The sequence below is a fragment of the Temnothorax nylanderi genome, unplaced genomic scaffold, assembly GCF_030848795.1.
Source record: "Temnothorax nylanderi isolate EJ_2023f unplaced genomic scaffold, tnyl_v1.0 TNYL_tig0090_pilon, whole genome shotgun sequence".
Lineage (NCBI taxonomy): Eukaryota > Metazoa > Arthropoda > Insecta > Hymenoptera > Formicidae > Temnothorax > Temnothorax nylanderi.
The window spans coordinates 348,006-365,387 of record NW_027249152.1 but is presented as its reverse complement, the minus strand read 5'-3'; the positions used below and the strand labels follow the sequence as shown (position 1 = coordinate 365,387).

Below are 17,382 nucleotides of genomic sequence, written 5' to 3'. Positions count from 1 at the left end.
GTAATTTGTCGTCTGTCAGTATTATTACGTAATTGTGAATCGCGCCGTGCGGTTAAAGGCATCCCGATATTATCGATCCTGCACGGGATGAATGGAGATTTCGTTTCTTCCGATCGAAATCGCTCGCCGCAACAATCGGATTAACGAAGTAGCGTTCGTATCGTCTGTGGTTACGTGTGGTTTCTTTCTTTGTCCAGCGAGGAACACTCGCGTGTGGGCCGTGCGGCGACAAATTCCAGACGACCGCGTAGGACGATCAGCTTGAAACAAGAGGGAACCGCGTCGAGCCGACCACGTGACGGCACAAAGTGCAAGACGCCGGCGCGGTGTAATCATTTCGTTCCGGCGATATGACAGGCGGGAGGATGGGAGCAGAAGGAGACCCGACGACAATAATCGTCTACGCGGATGTTTACACGCAGAGAACCCCGAGCACGTCCGAGCATGAGCTCAGGTGAGTGTGTGAGAGCGTGTTGCGTGCGTGTCTGCGAATAGACAGATGCGTGTGTATGAGACAAACGTGCGTGATGTTACGCATTCGTTATGTCGAGGTTACATACGAGCTTCCCGAGTACATATACATATCGGCCGAATCGTCATTATAGCCTACGCTGTCACTCGCCGAAGGAAAGCGGTAAATGAACTGACCGGCGAAAGACACGACAAGTATCGACAAGAATTAAGCTCCTAATTAACTAAGACGCATCAAAAAATACAACTGACATCCTTTCTTTTATTTTACATGTCTCGTTAAAGTGGCAGTACCCCTATTCTGTAACTCTCAACGACAGTGTCGTTATCGTTATGATGTCGTTGCGCAGGTATATTATATGGAAAAAAAAACTGCGCCACGACGATATAACGATCGTTAGAGTTACAGAATAGGGCTACAGGATGAGATAAAGACGGTTTGAAATGTATTACTGATTAAACCTTGTTTGTGTCTTCCGTTTCTCTTTAGATAATTGAAATACTCGCTGATTGAAATAATAAAGAAAAAAAAATTGAGAACTGTGTGGAAATGATCGAAACGAAAGTTGGAATAAAAATTCGATAAAAATATGATTTTTTTGTTGATTTTTCACTGACCGAATCGTTCTTTTACACATACGTATGGAAAAGAATTTATAATTTTTTAGCGAACGTCTGCGAAACTTCACCTCGGTTCCAAAGGTCTAACGGACACAATGCACATGCAAAAGTTTTCTGTTACGGTCTGTTTGACATTCGTGGTATATACGCACATGGGCCGGCGCGGCGCGGGCGCCGTGGTGCAACGTGGTGCAACGTGGTGTGCAACGCCGCCGGTACACACCTTAACATTAAATATCCTGACCCTCCTTTATGCGATATCTCGTCCTCGGCGGGCAGCTTCAAATGTGCCGGGACAGTGCTATGTGTCTCTGGACACTTTGCGTAACTCGACACGTGCTAACTCAGCGACCAAATGCGCGAATTTTCCGAGAAACTAATGCTTGCGCAGCGCAAATGAATCCTCTCACACGTGCCAAAATGACGCAAGGAAATAAGTTTAGCGCGCGTTAAAATGCAGACTAACGAGTGCAGTTGTCAGAATCGCGTAGCTAAACGGCAATGGTGATTCGCCACGCTGAAAGCCGGCGAATTTCTGCACGCGAACGTGTGCGATAACAAATAGCGGCTATTATAATTTGTATGGGATATATTCTTCGGGAGACGTTGCGGCACAGGAGTTCCAATTTTTTTATCCTCGCACGCATCTCTCGCTTGCTTGAGAACCGGTTTCATATCGACCACGTTTACATGCGCGTCTCAAAAAGGAGGCGCGACGTGAGCCGAGAAAGGAGCGTAAGGTACCTTTCGGCGAAGCGCAAACACTTTATTTGATATTCGGCAGCGAGAGGAGAGGAAACAGAGGAATCCCGGCGCGAAACGAGCCGAATGAACGGATAATCGAGGGTCTGGCTAGTAAAATTGCAACGATTTGTAAATGATACCTACCTACATTGCAGTGTACTTGATATGTTACGGTATGTGAATACTGAATCTTCGTAATTGATTCTCGTCGTCCACCCGATATCATTTCCACGCAATTCCTACGCAATTTCCGCGAGTTCCGAGCTAAATTAAGTCGCATGAGGTTTTTCATTATGGCAGGGTTAATTGCTCGCTATATGTCAATAAAGCGTGTAGGTATTTAAAGAGACGATTGTCTGTTGCAAACATAGTTACAAACGAAACCGCAGTGCATCGTGATTTCTTGCTTTAAATAGTTAAAAAGATACGTATGTTTTCGGAGAAGTATGAAAGGTCGTATGATTATTGTAAGCAGAAAAAAATGAAAATGAAAAGCGAGAGACATTCCATTTGGGAGGCCGAGAGAAAAAGTCTCTTCAAGTAAGTTTGCTTTTAGCATGCATATTTTATCCGATTCGCTCGAATTCGCTTTTAATCGCTTGCTTTTTACAGCGACACTCGTAATACTCATCATAAATTGTAGTTTATCTCATTTTTAACGCAATCAGAGTATTTGGCGATTCGCTGTGTACATCAAGAGATGTTTACGTCAAAAGACTGAAGCGGAGGCAAACTGTTGAGGCAAAACAGATTTTTATCCAACGGTTCTATCTAAAGCGACCAGTTCGCCTTGACCGTGACTATAATTATACATGCCAACCTTTTTGTAAAACTGTAAAGGCACAAGTACCTAATCAGAATGTTAGACATTTTTACAAATACTAGTTTGAAAATGCGTTATTCTAAAGTAAAGTTTATCGCGAGTAAAGTAAAGTTTATCGCGAGTAAAGTTTATAAGTCGCGAGATTTATTCCAATCCTCGTGTTATTTAAAGACAGAAATGCTCGCTGAGTGACGAAAATGCCCTTCGCTTAATTTGTATGTTAAAATATGCTCTGTCGAAACCGATAATCTACATTGTGGTTCGGACATCGGTGAGCCATATTGAAAAAATATCCCATTCAATTTCCTTTCGAAACGTTTTATCGATATAAAAATCGCTGTCCACATTTAATATTAATAATAAACCTGTTTCGAGACAAACATTTTCGACCAAGCGAAACGTAAGAACCTGATCGAATCTTTGCTCGTCACGCACGAGATTGAGATCAAGGATGTCATTCGAACGGTGTTGTAAATAAGAGCAATTAAGTGTGCACACTACTCATCACTTCATCAGTAACGTTTCAAATGCTATCAATAGAGATACTAAAAGATACAGTGTAATAACTGTGTATAATACAATTGTATTTTTCTCTAATTTATATATGACATCGTCAATAAAAAGCCAATTAAAGACGCCTGCAGTGATATATTTCTTCGAAATTGTCATAATTTATTTACCGTAACGTTAGCAATCTTTCGTTAGGCTATCGTAAAGTTAATTATACAAGCGGTATAATCAACGTGTTAAATCCACGCAAACATCATCGCAAACATTAATCCTCTCCCGTATCCTTCACCGTCCACGTCATACGGCATTACGCACATTCACATTCGCATCGCATGCCTGTACAGTTACTCGTATCATGACACACAAAGCTGAATCTTTCTCTGTTTTTAGTCGGTAGTTGTGGCCGCTCGTTGTCGGTATCGCGCGAATTTCCGTGCAGTTTTCACGTGGTTTTTCGATCGGTTTTTCGCCTCGGGACTCTCGGGAGTAAGATCGCGGAAGGATTATGCATCGTTGCGCGATGGCGGGGTTAAAATCTCGACCTGTGTTAACGAGGCGTGAAGTTAAAGAGACGAATGTTTGTTAGACGCGTAGTGTGATACGACTACGGTGCATTGTGATTTTTGGCTGTGCCTTAGCCGTCAAGCGAAACATGTTCGGTCACGGTAAGTCGCGCGGTCATGGCAAAGCGAAGAAAGAGACTAATAGCAAGAAACATCACATTCGCAACTGGATGCACTCGAAGAAAAAGAAGAAACATGAGGCTAACCTCTTTCCGTAAGTCCGACTTTTGGTCTAGCTTTATGTAACAACCTAACAACAATACAACGATCGTTCTCGCGTTTCGCAATCCGGATCTCCTTCGTCGAGCTCCAGAAAAAGATTATTTTTCTTAAACCCATATTATTTTGTATAAACTATTTCGGTGACTTCGATCTTCCACAATGCGGAAAATCAAGGACAGAATTCATGTAACGTCATTCGTCGCGTTTCCATTGTCACGAATCGACGTGAGGACCGTTTTCGTGCGGTCGCGTTTCACAACGACGCTACACCGATGTCAACGATGCTCCGAATTTCAATTCACGCGGCTGCTCCTCGGGTCCCTTGTCCTGCGTAACGTGCGCGCGCGTACGTGTCTTCTGCACGAGCACGAGCACGACGACGGCAAGATCGTTCGAGATGCCTCAGCAGCAGTGCAGTTTCGATCATATCCGTCATCGATCGCGGCGATCGCGACCGTACCAACGGCAACAGTGAAGCAGTGAAGCTTTGTAGTAGCAACGCTCGCATTATCACCAACGGTGTCAGCGGAACGATGCGCTTTAAAAATCCATTGTGGCAGCATGGAAGCTACGAGTAAGTCGAGTCGAGAGGGAAAAGAATGTTCGGTGTGAATGAGTTGTAGGTTAAGATGCCCTTCACTCATCCTGTAATCCTATCACGTGTTCGCCCGGTCGAGCATGGTTGAATTCTTTCGGTAGCTCGCAGGAACGATGGGCTCGCGCCGGCGAGAGTAAAAACCCGGTACAATCTACAAGTCTACCGCCTAATCGTATCGTCTAATCAATTTATTCTGAGGAATGCTCCGTTTTTTGGTGATTTTTAAAAGACTTTACTTTTTATTTATAATCACAAAATTTCGATTTTTATATAATTAAACCAATTAACTAAATGTGTGTTCTGGCCCTAACAGTCATTTTAAATTTATGCTAATTTATTTTGCGATAATTAAAAATGTAAATATGTCACATATTATTTATTTAGACTGTGATTGCGCATATTAAATTACTGTCAAAAAATAAAGATGAAAAATGCCATTTTTATTATAATCAAAGTATTAAAACAATTTAGCAAGTAGGCGATAAGATAAATGGCTTTGAACAAGGATCAATTAGACCGACAGAACTGTGACAATTTTCTTCGAATTCCGTGCTTCGATCAATACCGTACAAAGGTTGGTATTTGTAAATACTCCACGAGAGGAATCGTAAATGTGATCTGGTGGTCGGATTCAATGATTTCAAAACTCCTGTTAGGAACCTACTTCGGAGTCACCTACTTTCTCTCCAATGACTATTTTTTCGTGGTTTCACCGAATTTAACTTTACCAAATATAATGGAATAATTGATACAAATGAGTATAGAAATAAATTGCAAAGAGCTACAATTTTCAAGTTTGTATTCAGCTATTTCTTTTTTCCTAATAATTTCAATTTTTCTGTTACATTCAACACTATTTTTAAATTGATCTTTAATGTCAAAAGTTAATAACTAAATTTCATAGAATGAGTTTTTATTAATTTTTTTCTGAGATTCGATCATCTCTGGTATTTTATCGTACGTGTGGAACCTCCATGTCCGGTACGGCACTGCCGTATAACACGTGTAAAGCTCACCCAAGGGTGGGATAATGTTCTCAGGCTCAGGGTTCAGGTCGGACAGTTTCACGACGACCGTTGACGGTGCACGGTTGCAGCACTCGTTTTGCAGTACCGGTATGCGTTTCGTACAGTCAGCGTTTTGATTCAATTTTCGATTACGTGCAGTTTAATGCTCAGTTCCGATCATTTCGATGTGGACAAGTGTTATAATAATTATTAAAAAATGTTACATGTGTGCTAAACAGAAAAATGGTCATCTGCGACATCACACATTTGGAATACGTATGGAATCATGCTGTCATTAATTCATTATTCATTTTTTATTGATTTAATTCATTATCTTACAAGTTAATTATTTTTTATCATTGATAAACTTATCGTCAATTAACTTTTATCGTTGATATTTTAATTATTAGAAAATAAATTGCAAGTCAGGAAAAAAGAATAATACAATTTGCGTAAATGATTTGCATAGATTAATCAAAGTTCGCCTGACAAACTTGGAGCCCATTGTTAAAAATAATAAAAAACGCGCTTGTGTAATATTGTGTTGCGGAATTGATTACCGTGATAGCTGTTTGCATTTCATGAAACGTGCTGCACGCATAGTATAATGTATCGATTCGATATATACGATGTATTCCAAAAGCATTCTAGTTACTACATTCGTATTTTATTCATCGAAAATTCCATTCATTAAATTCATTTCCATGTCGAGACTTAATTACCAGTCTCTTAATTAAATTCACGCGATTTTTGTCAGCGGAGCTGTAATTGTATGCGCGTCACACACTACTGATTATCACCTTGACTTTGTTCGCGAGATTTTTTCCAAGAGTAAATTCGTATATTAATAAAACGAAGAACGCAATAAAGGAAAAATCGCATTAGAAAATTGTATGAAATATTAACGTTATTCGCTATTGATTATATTATCATTGTTTGATACTGAACTTTTGATTCTTCTCTAAATGATTATGTAAAAATAGCGATAATTGAAATTCCTGCAGCGTGAAAACGTTTTATCAGCATTGTATCTTAATGCACTGACAATGAGACATTAATTAAAATATCACGCGATATTTATTCGAACATTTTTAAAAATACTGAATAATTCATAAATTATTGCTACATAATTTTCAACGTTAGTTTTGTTTGTTTTGTGTGATATCGTTTAATTATTTCATGAATATAATCGCAATTCAAAAAATATTATGCAAAAAACCGCGTTCTTACGTATGGTCCCTCACCACAGTCTAGTATAAAACCTGGCGCGTAATCGTAATTCCATTGTCATCTGCGCATGAAGAAACGAAGGTTGCGCATTGACTTTGCGAAATAGCATTTGTATTGGCACGAAATATTTCAGCTGCTTCGTAGCACAGCTGCAGTTTTCTCTCCAAGTTTGACCTAGACGAATACAATTGGTCGGGCGGGTACAGACAGGATCCTCTAATATAGTATCGCTAAAACTTATCGTTTTACGGCGCCACATGGAATTTTCTGTCGCTTTCCCTAAGTCAAAAGACCATTTTCTGTTTAGCCACGTGTACATTCTGCATTTTAAAGGAAATTATAAATATTCTTGCGTAATTTATTTTTAAAAATAGCTAATTGTATTTTTATAAAAAGCGCAATTCGAACGAGTTGTAAGCTCGACATATTTTACGTCTTTTATACGAAATTAATAATAATAAAAAATTACGCAAACGTGCATTGCTTTTAACGAAATCTTTACTATTCATTTCACAGAGGATAAAATATTTTTAAAGTAGCTTTATGGGTTTTATTTTACAATATTCTCTTTTTCGGGAAAAAGAGGAAGGATAGATTCAAGGTAAATGTTCTTCAAGAGTAATCAATTACGTTCAGTTATTAATTAGATTTTGATCGACGATACGATATGCAACATAAATCTAGTTGACGTTCATTAGCTTCTATTAGCTGACAGAATTCCGACGGTATTCAGCCCGCTAATGCAATCCACGTGCTCGGGACTTGATCAATTGGGATGTAATCGGCGCGAGCGATGTACCAGATGTGACACAGATTACATACGTAATCGTAACAAGTCTTTTATGACGGAAGATTTATACGATGTTTACACAAAAATGTAGCGTATCAACGAGCGTTTATTATTAGACGTGGAATCGTATGCATATGTTTGACAGCCCGACAGTCATTTGTTCTACAGGGAGAAGAGCTCCTGCAGTTGCTTTATATGTTTAGAACCAGTGAGAATGCGAAAGGCGATTAGATTAGACGAACTAGATAAAAGTTACATCACGCTGACTGCATAGAAGTGTGACAGAAGTATAGTGTTTCAAAGATAAAGACAAAGTGCTGCGATAAAATTACATTTCACGTAACAAAAGTTGGACTTACGAAATATGAAGCAAGTATCATTTTATTCAACCTTAACCGCGGAGGAAAGGACTCGAACGCACCCATGCAAGAAGACTAGGTGGTAGGTTCTCTTCCCGAGGATACCGGAAGTTGTACTCTCTTCCCGAATTCCGTAATACCCAGAAGAGATGTTCTTTTTATCTATCATTAATAGCCTAAGCGAATCTACATAATAGGCTTATTCAAATAAAAACATGTTTTCTAAAAATCTAACATACTAAATGTTCCTAATCGAAAAAAAAAAATTTGCGTCTTCGACAGTGGTCTAACTCGTTTTTCCAGAACTTAAGAAAGTTAATTAGTCTTGAATTAATTTTTTCAACTTCAAGAATATTTCTTTCCAGCTCTTAGCAACGTAAATTAGACTACATTGAAAATGTATCCCGTGTTTGTTTCAGCGTGATAATGTCCTCTAGCGAGGACCCGTCATCTCCGGCACAGACATCGATAGCCACAACAGGTTTCGACGTACTGGACGATGCAAGATTGGCGAAGATTAATATGACTCCTGTAACGTCACAACCAACGAAACCTGTGGTTTCGCCGACCTTGAACACCGATGCCGATGCGATAGAGGAAGCGGTGCCGATCGTGAAGACGACATTACCTAAACCGGAATTGGAACTGAAAATCGAGAAGAACGGTATCGAGAAGAAGACGAAGCAATCACCTAACGAGCCAAACGACGACTGTCTGATCAATTGTATTTACTATTCACAACAGTGCTGCGATTGCACGATAGTTTGAGATCGTTCAACGTCCTTAGTTAGATAATAAGCCGGAGAAGTAGCGTCTCGCGACTACACCACTCTGATCAATTTTAGGTCTCGAGAGGCGCCTCTCTTCGACGCAAAATTTAGGATCTGACATTACAATAAGTATTGCGCGCCGTTAGGATATTTTGTGATACACGAGAAGTATAATAGAACAATTCTATGGCGCGCGTAGAAAATTTGGTAAATGTGTACGAATGAATGTGATGCTCGTAATTATATATACACATAATTTTTTATACTGTCGCATATTTAATCGAGCATTGACTGTATGATTAAAGGCGCTTGATAAGAAGCACATGGGTAATTAATTAATTTATATTTTTAAAGATTACTTCTCAGTAGAAAAAGTACTTGCGATCTATGCAAATATTTACTGCCATTACGTGGTAAAAATCGCGTTGAGAGACATTGCAAAAGTCAATTATTAGTCCATAAGCATTCCCTCGTAATATGTTGTAGAGCAATTTTTTTATACCATTACATGTCTTCCTAACAAACTGACGTTAACGTTTGTCAATAACGCGCCTTTGACAGTATTAACCGCGACAATCATTTAGACATTTATATTCGTAATTTTGTAAATTTACGAGATAAAAAACAAACCTGCAGTCTTATAAAAGGCATAGATGTATTCTCCTTTTGGAAACAAAAGTAACGTAAATAATATCAAATTTCCGACATTGATATAAAAATGTTTATTATATAAACGAAGATATATTATTATATGTATAAACGAAAAATAATCCGAGAAGTCTTTTGTTTTCCTTTAATGTGTCAGGGCAACTAGAAGTAGTAGGTAGCAGTATTTCGATAGCGCAGTTGATGATTAAATCGAATTTTGTTTTACAATCTTGCGTATTTAATCTATTTCTATTATTCCGTAATGTATATGTTGCAATTTCTCAAAATATTATTACACGCGGATAAAATCATTAAAAACACAGTTTATAGATAATTTAAATATTTTTGGCGCAATGTTTTTTTTTATATTTATTCTATAATACCATAATTCTGTTAAAATTGCGATTTAATCATTGCCGCGCCGTTCCAATGGCATAGGAATCGCAAAGACACCCATAATATTTCATATAAATATTTATATAAATATAAATATTATATAAATATTTATATTTTGATAATAATCTCAGAGACTGCAAGCATAGTGTGTAATTTATTCAAATTTATTCATAGATGAGGACTAGATTAGTTTTGTAATATTACAATGTATGAATTTAATGTGAAGGTAATATTAAATAATATTCATTTTTTTTATGTATTGTGGATACGTATCTTCTAAAAATGACGTTACACACAACTAAAGTTGCAAAATTAAAATTTCGAAAAACAGGTAAGTACAATAGGTGCTAAGAGTCTTATTATAAGAAAAAAGTCAACAGTTACATATTCTCAAATGTGGTAATTGAAAATCTAAAATCCTAACAGCATCTATTATTATTATTGATTCGACATTTTAGGCAGGTTGGATACTTTGGTAGGCGCAGCTAGTGTTGCATACTTGTTTATTATTTGAAATCGTTTTTCGCCAATGATAAAGCAAGTTAATCTGTAGTTACTTATAATCTTTAGAATCAATTTCCATTTTTTTCCCTCTATTCAATTGTTTTCTTCTAAACTAAACTAACTTCTTTCCTTCCACTCTCCTTTATTACTCATAATTGTCACATGTTTGATTGCATGGCAATTTATAAAGTGGAAACGAATGAAACATTTCCATATATCACTAGAATAAAAACTAAAGAGAAATTTTAGAGAGAATATTCGGTTTCCATGATTTCAGAACAGCAGAAATTGACTATTGTTTGACTTCATAAATTAATGACTTCTTTTAGGAAAGAATCCCACAATTAATGGAGGAAATGCGAGAGCTCGGGAAGTTTCATTAGAGAAAGATTACGATAATTAAGATAATTGGGCATTTAAAAAATAATTTTATGAAATAAGTGCGAAAAATTCAGAACTCGCTGTATACACGATTTTGCTTCTACTGCGTTACGATTCGTATATAGGTAACGGGTGACCCTCCGAATTGAATACCCACCTATCCAAATCTATCAATTGTCTAGTATCATCAAATAACAAATACAAATATTTCAAAGTTTCGGCGAACCAGAAACTTTCCGTCATATCTTGCTGACGAGTGTGTTGAATGCTCCGGACGTTACCGATACTCGTGTAGCCAGCTTCGACTTTGGTATAATTCTCGAAAGCCTGCCGAGACGCGTTATGTTAGTTACGTTGCACAATGAAATTCCGGGAGAAGAATAACACTCACCTGAAATATCTGCCAACCCCAATCTTGATACGTTTTATTCCCCGTAAAATACCACATGTAAAATAGACTCTCAATCAACTCGGGCCTCAATAAGTTATGAGCATCGTTCGTTTTTACATACATATCCATTTGATTTTCACCCTCCATTTTCTACAGGACCATAAAACGGTAATTATGAATTTTTGACGCTGGCACTGTCGATCATAGAATCGATCTTTCGTTCTATCCGAGTTGAGATTATATTTTTCGAACTTACTTGTATATTAAAATAAGTGATTTCAGGTGCGAGGAACGTTGGCTGAATTGCGTACGTTTGATAACAAGTCCTAACAAGTTCTTCCGCAAGAGCATTATGCTCCGGCGGCAATCCATGATGCACACCTAACGCTAAAGTACCTCCTAAGTAGCATGTGAGATGATCCTACAATACAAATTTGCACATTTCCAAACTTGGGCAATATACTGGTTTTAAACTACTTTCGTATTTAAGCTATTTACCATTTTCGGTTTAATTTCTTTATTCGCGCCGACCAATTCGGCGATGAATAGATATCTATTGACCGCAGTATGTTTAACGAGATGCTTTTGCGTTCCGGCAATGCCTAACAAGTAATCGTCGCGTAGGCTAAAAATATCAACGATACAGACCTCTTTAAAGACTTATTCCATACGATTATAGTTTCAGATTATAACTTCAGAAGTATACTAACTAGTCTATGGTTTTTCCAGTTTGTAACCACTGTTTCAATAAGTATTCGTAGTAACTATCACCGCGAGCTCCTAACGTAATCGTAGCGTACTCCCGAAACTGCCCGGTATTAGCATTAATAAAAATCGGGACTAAACCATCATGCTTTTCTAACTTATGTACATGGTCGGAAACTCTTGCCGCTGCAGTCTGAAAAGATCACGTATTAAATATCCGCTATAAACTGCCTGAAAAGTTCCGATTCTACAATTACCTCAAATTTAAGTTGCCCTGTACTACGACTAAGATCACGAAACTCTAATTGAATGGAAGTAATTTCACTCGTGCTACTGTCGGGACCCCATTTGGGACTGTGCGCACTTCTAGTGCCGAGATTCACGTCGGAATATGGAACACCCGATCTGGTAGAAAATGCTGGCATCATGCGATCACCTAAATCCATCTTGGATGTCGTGGATAAATTGGTAAATTAATATTTACGTTTGAACTTTTCGGGATTGACCAAAACTGAAATTGTATCTGACCTAATACTTACAGCCTTATTTAAAAAGAGTATATCACCCGAGAGATGATATGCTGCTAGTAAACCACCTAATACCCTAATTGTAACTTCAAATAAATTAACATCTCTATTCATTGTAAACACTAAATTCTCTTCCACCCATTTCCTTGCTCTTGCATATTCTGAAACATTAAGATCCTTTTTTGTTTTTTTTTTTGCTAATGAATATCAGATATTTTAAAGTTTAACTCGTATACACACCGTCATATAATCCCATTATATATATAGTATCCAATGAATCAACTATAGTAAGGCCTAAGCCAAACCATTCGTGATATCTCTTTGATATCGGTTTAACATTATCGTGACCCCATGCATATTTCTTATACCCATTCCAGGAATGCTTAAATGCGGCTACAACAGCTTCTTGTCTACTATTTTGCGGACCTAAAAGTCCCAAGTGTTAAACTTATGCTTATTGTTGCAATCTAATCTAATTATCTATCGTTTCATGAGTTATAATCTACCACTAAATTTCAGGATGTTTGGCTTTGGCTGTGGCGGTTCACCAATTTGATCATCGTCAACTTGATTAATTTCTGGTTGAAACTCGGGCTCTTCAATTACTTCACCAGGTCCAGCACCCTGTTCTTCATTATCTACAACAACTTCATCTACTGCCTGCGAAATAAAAGGGGATTTGATATTGTCGTATACACAGATTCAAGAGATGAGCTCTTTGAGATGAGCGCTGTTGCGTACCTTCTCATACTTGGCAGTTTCTCGTACAACTTCTATATTACTATAGTCTACCTCATTGTCAGAGGTACCAGCTTTGGTTTCGCTAGGCAGGAGATAAAATATTACAAGTAAAACTGTGAATATTGCAAAGTATAGGATATTTCTTTGGAACCTGGACAACTGGTTCCATTGCTGAAAGAGAGACGAGTAGTCGAAAGATAAGTCAGTCGTGTAGATTAAAAAAAAAGAATACGTTTGCGATATTTTTCGTCAAAAATATACGTACCCTCCATAAACTGCGCGAAGTGCCCCGTGCAAACGACCCGCTATCATGTATATTTAAACTAATGTAATCTGAATTACCCGAGTCTCTTGGCGAGAACATATTTTCAGACAGGTTAACTTGTTCCGGCACGTGTGGAAACTAGTCGTGTCGCCAGAACACTTAAAGTACGACACTGCGATGAATCAGCCCAACATGCGAAGGTCCTCATTTATATGATTCGCCCAAGTATACATTCAACACGTTTTTACATTTTCATTAAATTCATATTATTGTTGCTTTGTATCGTGCATTTTGCACATGAAGCAGATGGCGTTCACGTGCTCTCACCTCTCACCTCTCACCTCTCCAGTTCACGGTCTCACGTACACGTATGTACTCCAGTCACGTATATGTGTGTTAGTAGATTTTCTAACCTAACGTGTCGGTCGTGTGTCGCACACTTGAGCGACTGCCGGTTTCGTATGAAGAGTTCTTACGAAATAAACGGAAGAATAAACGTGATAAGCGTCTGATAGTTCGCTGTTTAACCGGTCATAACAAAAGGACTAAAAATACAGACCACAATGTGCCTCGCCAATATATCCGGTGTGCCGGATAAACATTGGCAGCCCCCCTTCGTTGTGTTTGAGACCTCGTAAGTGCATCGCGTGTTTCCTAACTTAAAACTCACTCCCTATGCAACGCTAATCGATTCTAATTCTCAGGATGGGTGAAGTAACCTTCGAGTTGTACTGGAAACATGCTCCTATCACGTGCAGAAATTTCGCCGAGCTCACGCGACGTGGGTATTACAATGGCACCAAGTTTCACAGGATCATCCGCGACTTTATGATTCAAGGTAACGCAGTAGAAGCTTGTAACGCAAGAGTTTTACAAAATATCTCATTCCTAATGGTTTCATTCTTAGGTGGAGATCCTACTGGGACAGGGAAAGGTGGGATGTCTATATATGGTGAATGTTTCGACGACGAGATACATGACGATTTAAAACACACAGGTAATTTTGTGATAAACGATTAATAATGAACGTTGCTTCAATGCAAGCACTTCAATTACGTGATATTGAAATTTATACAGGTGCTGGAATATTATCAATGGCAAATTCTGGGCCAGATACAAACGGATCGCAGTTCTTCATAACGCTTGGACCTACTCAGTGGCTTGATGGAAAACATACTATATTTGGTAAGTTGCAGCAAACTAGCTGCACCTATTTATAATGTAACTGTTTATCACATATGTAATTACATATGTAAATACATATAATATATATTTTCATCCTTCCTCTTTATTTAACAGGTAGAGTTTATACTGGCATGACAATAGTGAAAAGAATTGGACTAGTTGAGACGGATAAGAATGATCGACCAGTGGACGATGTTAAAATAGTGAAAGGATCCGTGAAGAACGCGTGACTTCCCGAAGGAAATCTCTCATAAGACACAAATCATAATTTTTAACATTTTGAAACAAAAGCTATATATATCTTTATATATATCTTTATTTTCCTCTTTTATATAATTTGTCATGATTGATAAAGATTCTTATTTATTGCAACTTGCAGTCTCCGAATTGTTCTATCATTAATAATTTATACTTAAATAATTAATATTTTAAAAGTAATTTATATCAAGTACTCTCGACATGTATTATTTCACGTTAATATAGCAATCGTGTTTCCCATATTTCGTGCATCTATTTGAACTTGTAGCTGATCCAGACAGATTATCTTTAATCATTTTTTAGGTTTTAATTATTTAAATCGGTCGCTCGATATCCGACTAAAGTTTTTGTGGTAATTGGGGAAAAAATCAATTCTCCCGACGCGAAGAAGTTATGGCGACGCCATCTATTGCATCCCGAGTTTGCGAGACGAATTGACGCGAAGAGGTTATAATGCCGCCATCTGCAGCCGCTAACAACGGCTTCGTCGATAATACAATAAACAGCACTTACCATACGGCGACGACCCTGCATCGGCTGCATCGATGTCGTACTGCTCCAATCGATGCGTCCCCAACGTCGCTACAATCGTTTACTTCCATCACTTGCTCCCTTGTCGAGACGCCGAGCTCGAGGGGAAGGATCTAGCGAAGTATCCGGTCGTTGCGCAACACTTGACAATCTATAACAAATGCACTGTATTATATATCATATTATTATACACCACATTACGCATATTCACCTTACCTTACGTTTCATCCTGTATGCGGCATTACACATTTTACTCTCCGCACTTTACAACGACTCGCGCGCGAAGTCCACTCTCAGGGAAATACGGAGCGAATCGAACCGGAATTACGGTCGCCCGATCGCGGTTACGACGGGACGTACGGCGGTAATGGATCGGGATAATCGCGATATTTAATACGCACGACGCACGACGCACGACACCCGACTTCGCTCGACTTCACTCCCGGCAGTCCCGGCCCGGTCGCGCGCGCGAAATCTATTCGCGGCGGTTTGAAAGCGCCACAAGTACGAAGGTGGCCTAATTAGGAACCTGTTCCTGCTCCGTAACTGATTGCGATTGAAAATGCAATTGCAGACGGGAGACGGGAGCTGCTGTAAGGAGTTAATGGCGGTTAAAGGCGATTAATGACGTCTAACGGGATCTAATCGCGACTAATGGCGATTGCGATCCTAGCTGATAATAACGAATGAATGACGCTTCGTACGGCGTTCCCGATGACAATTAGCTCGCGATGCTCATTTTCGGCCCGTTAAGAGCGTAAAACGCGGCGAATTCGACTCCGAACTGTCGTAACGCGGCGGATTCGCGATATCGCGTTACTCCCTACCTCGGCCGGGCTGCTCCTGAGCTCCCGACTTCGCGATACGTTGCTCTCGGCGGTTACTCCGGCGCTACGAACGAGCCCGCGAACGCGCGACGTTACCCTCGGCACTCCCGACGATAGCTCGCGCACGATCCTCGCCCTCGGCGAGCCGAAATTGCCAAAAATACGGTACGACTTTCCGAACTCGAAGTGCCGCGTCGCGACTCGCGACGCGTTCCGTTGACTGCACGGATTTGAAATGCTTGCGAGTCTCGGATGACGATGCGGCGAGCCAATCAGATGGCGACTTTCAAAATATCGCCTAATTATGTGACGAGTCTATCTAGAATATCTAGATCTACGTAGCGAGCCTACCTTCCAAAAAAATGCGAAATGCACACAAAATGGCTCCCCGTACGATGATATTTAAGCGAATATGATCGAAATCCGAAATATTAGGACAGTCAATGACGAAATTGACTGTTGCATCCGGATTTTCATGTTAAGAGAAAATTCTTGAAAGAATTAGGCATTTCTAGGGTATTTCCAGTACGCTTCGGGAGAAAGTTTCTTTTGCGATCTGAATGATATAACTGATCGCGACTTGAAATGCAGAAAATGATAGAGTACGATATGGTTAATTATCGTAGGTAATTAACGCAATATTTGATGCAAGAAACTGCATTCGATAATCTTGATAATTCGCGTACGATACTTTGGCGAGTAAATGATATAGAACACAATGAAATGACTCTGAATTGCCGTAATATAATTAATTTGCACGATATTTTACATGATCGCTCTCGATGAGCATCTTCGTGAGATATTCCCTTTCTAAACTATTTACTTATCATACGACATTAAATTCAGAATTCCTGACGATAAATCATGCGCGAGATCCACATTTTGGCGAGTCGAAATAGTAGAAAATACGAAATATATCACTTCTCAAATGTGAATTGTGAAAGGTGATTTTGCATGTGACTGATATTTGAGTAGGATATGCGTACGTGTCTGAGATGTTGAAATAATCTTGATAATATAGATATATATAGAAGTATTGTCTCATAGCAATTGCAAATTGGCATTTTGCTCGAGCAGGAATCGCAGTAGATTATCATCAATAATACACCATATTAAGCTTTTGTACGTTACGCATACAAACATAACACGCATATTGGCATATTGACGACGAAAACCGAAAAGACAATCTGCGTTGAAGACTGTTTGGTCTTTGCTGCCAAAATGTCGCCGTGTCACGTTTGCAAGCTCTGTGTATCGTTTTTGCGTTTTAACGTGCTTTTTGAACATATTTTTTGCGATGTATATTGTCGTACGT

The 17,382-nt window shown here is 38.9% G+C and overlaps 4 protein-coding genes and 1 pseudogene across 6 annotated transcripts in view; 3 read left to right on the top strand and 2 right to left on the bottom strand.

Moving 5' to 3' along the window:
• Positions 1–16,599, bottom strand: part of LOC139774970 (uncharacterized) — a 168,506-nt gene extending 151,907 nt beyond the window's left edge. Inside the window, exons 1-2 of the mRNA XM_071710571.1 lie at positions 15,457–16,599; positions 15,223–15,391 (exon numbers count right to left, since the gene is read on the bottom strand). Coding sequence (XP_071566672.1) covers positions 15,223–15,311 — 89 coding nt within the window. The 5' untranslated portion in view covers positions 15,312–15,391; positions 15,457–16,599. The remainder of the gene's footprint in view (positions 1–15,222; positions 15,392–15,456) is intronic.
• Positions 311–10,007, top strand: LOC139774969 (uncharacterized). Of its 3 annotated transcripts, none has more exons than XM_071710568.1 (2): positions 311–454; positions 8,358–10,007. In XM_071710568.1, the coding sequence occupies exons 1-2, from the start codon at positions 351–353 to the stop codon at positions 8,704–8,706; spliced, it is 453 nt and encodes a 150-aa protein (XP_071566669.1). In that variant the 5' UTR covers positions 311–350; the 3' UTR covers positions 8,707–10,007. The 3 variants fall into 3 exon arrangements, with proteins under 3 accessions (XP_071566669.1, XP_071566668.1, XP_071566670.1); XM_071710567.1 differs by lacking the exon at positions 311–454 and adding an exon at positions 3,568–3,946; XM_071710569.1 differs by lacking the exon at positions 311–454 and adding an exon at positions 7,389–8,020.
• On the top strand, positions 2,025–3,310 carry LOC139774977 (uncharacterized; annotated as a pseudogene).
• Alpha-man-ib (alpha-Mannosidase class I b) lies at positions 9,896–13,561 on the bottom strand. Its single transcript, XM_071710547.1, has 11 exons — positions 13,267–13,561; positions 13,002–13,172; positions 12,767–12,920; positions 12,501–12,686; positions 12,273–12,421; positions 11,991–12,179; positions 11,739–11,926; positions 11,527–11,653; positions 11,285–11,449; positions 11,029–11,178; positions 9,896–10,964 (listed from the first exon to the last, which is right to left on the bottom strand). The coding sequence occupies exons 1-11, from the start codon at positions 13,363–13,365 to the stop codon at positions 10,746–10,748; spliced, it is 1,797 nt and encodes a 598-aa protein (XP_071566648.1). The 5' UTR covers positions 13,366–13,561; the 3' UTR covers positions 9,896–10,745.
• Positions 13,692–14,951, top strand: Cypl (peptidyl-prolyl cis-trans isomerase-like 1 Cypl). Its single transcript, XM_071710564.1, has 5 exons — positions 13,692–13,900; positions 13,971–14,104; positions 14,174–14,263; positions 14,344–14,451; positions 14,566–14,951. The coding sequence occupies exons 1-5, from the start codon at positions 13,830–13,832 to the stop codon at positions 14,679–14,681; spliced, it is 519 nt and encodes a 172-aa protein (XP_071566665.1). The 5' UTR covers positions 13,692–13,829; the 3' UTR covers positions 14,682–14,951.
• Positions 16,600–17,382: the final 783 nt, after the last annotated feature.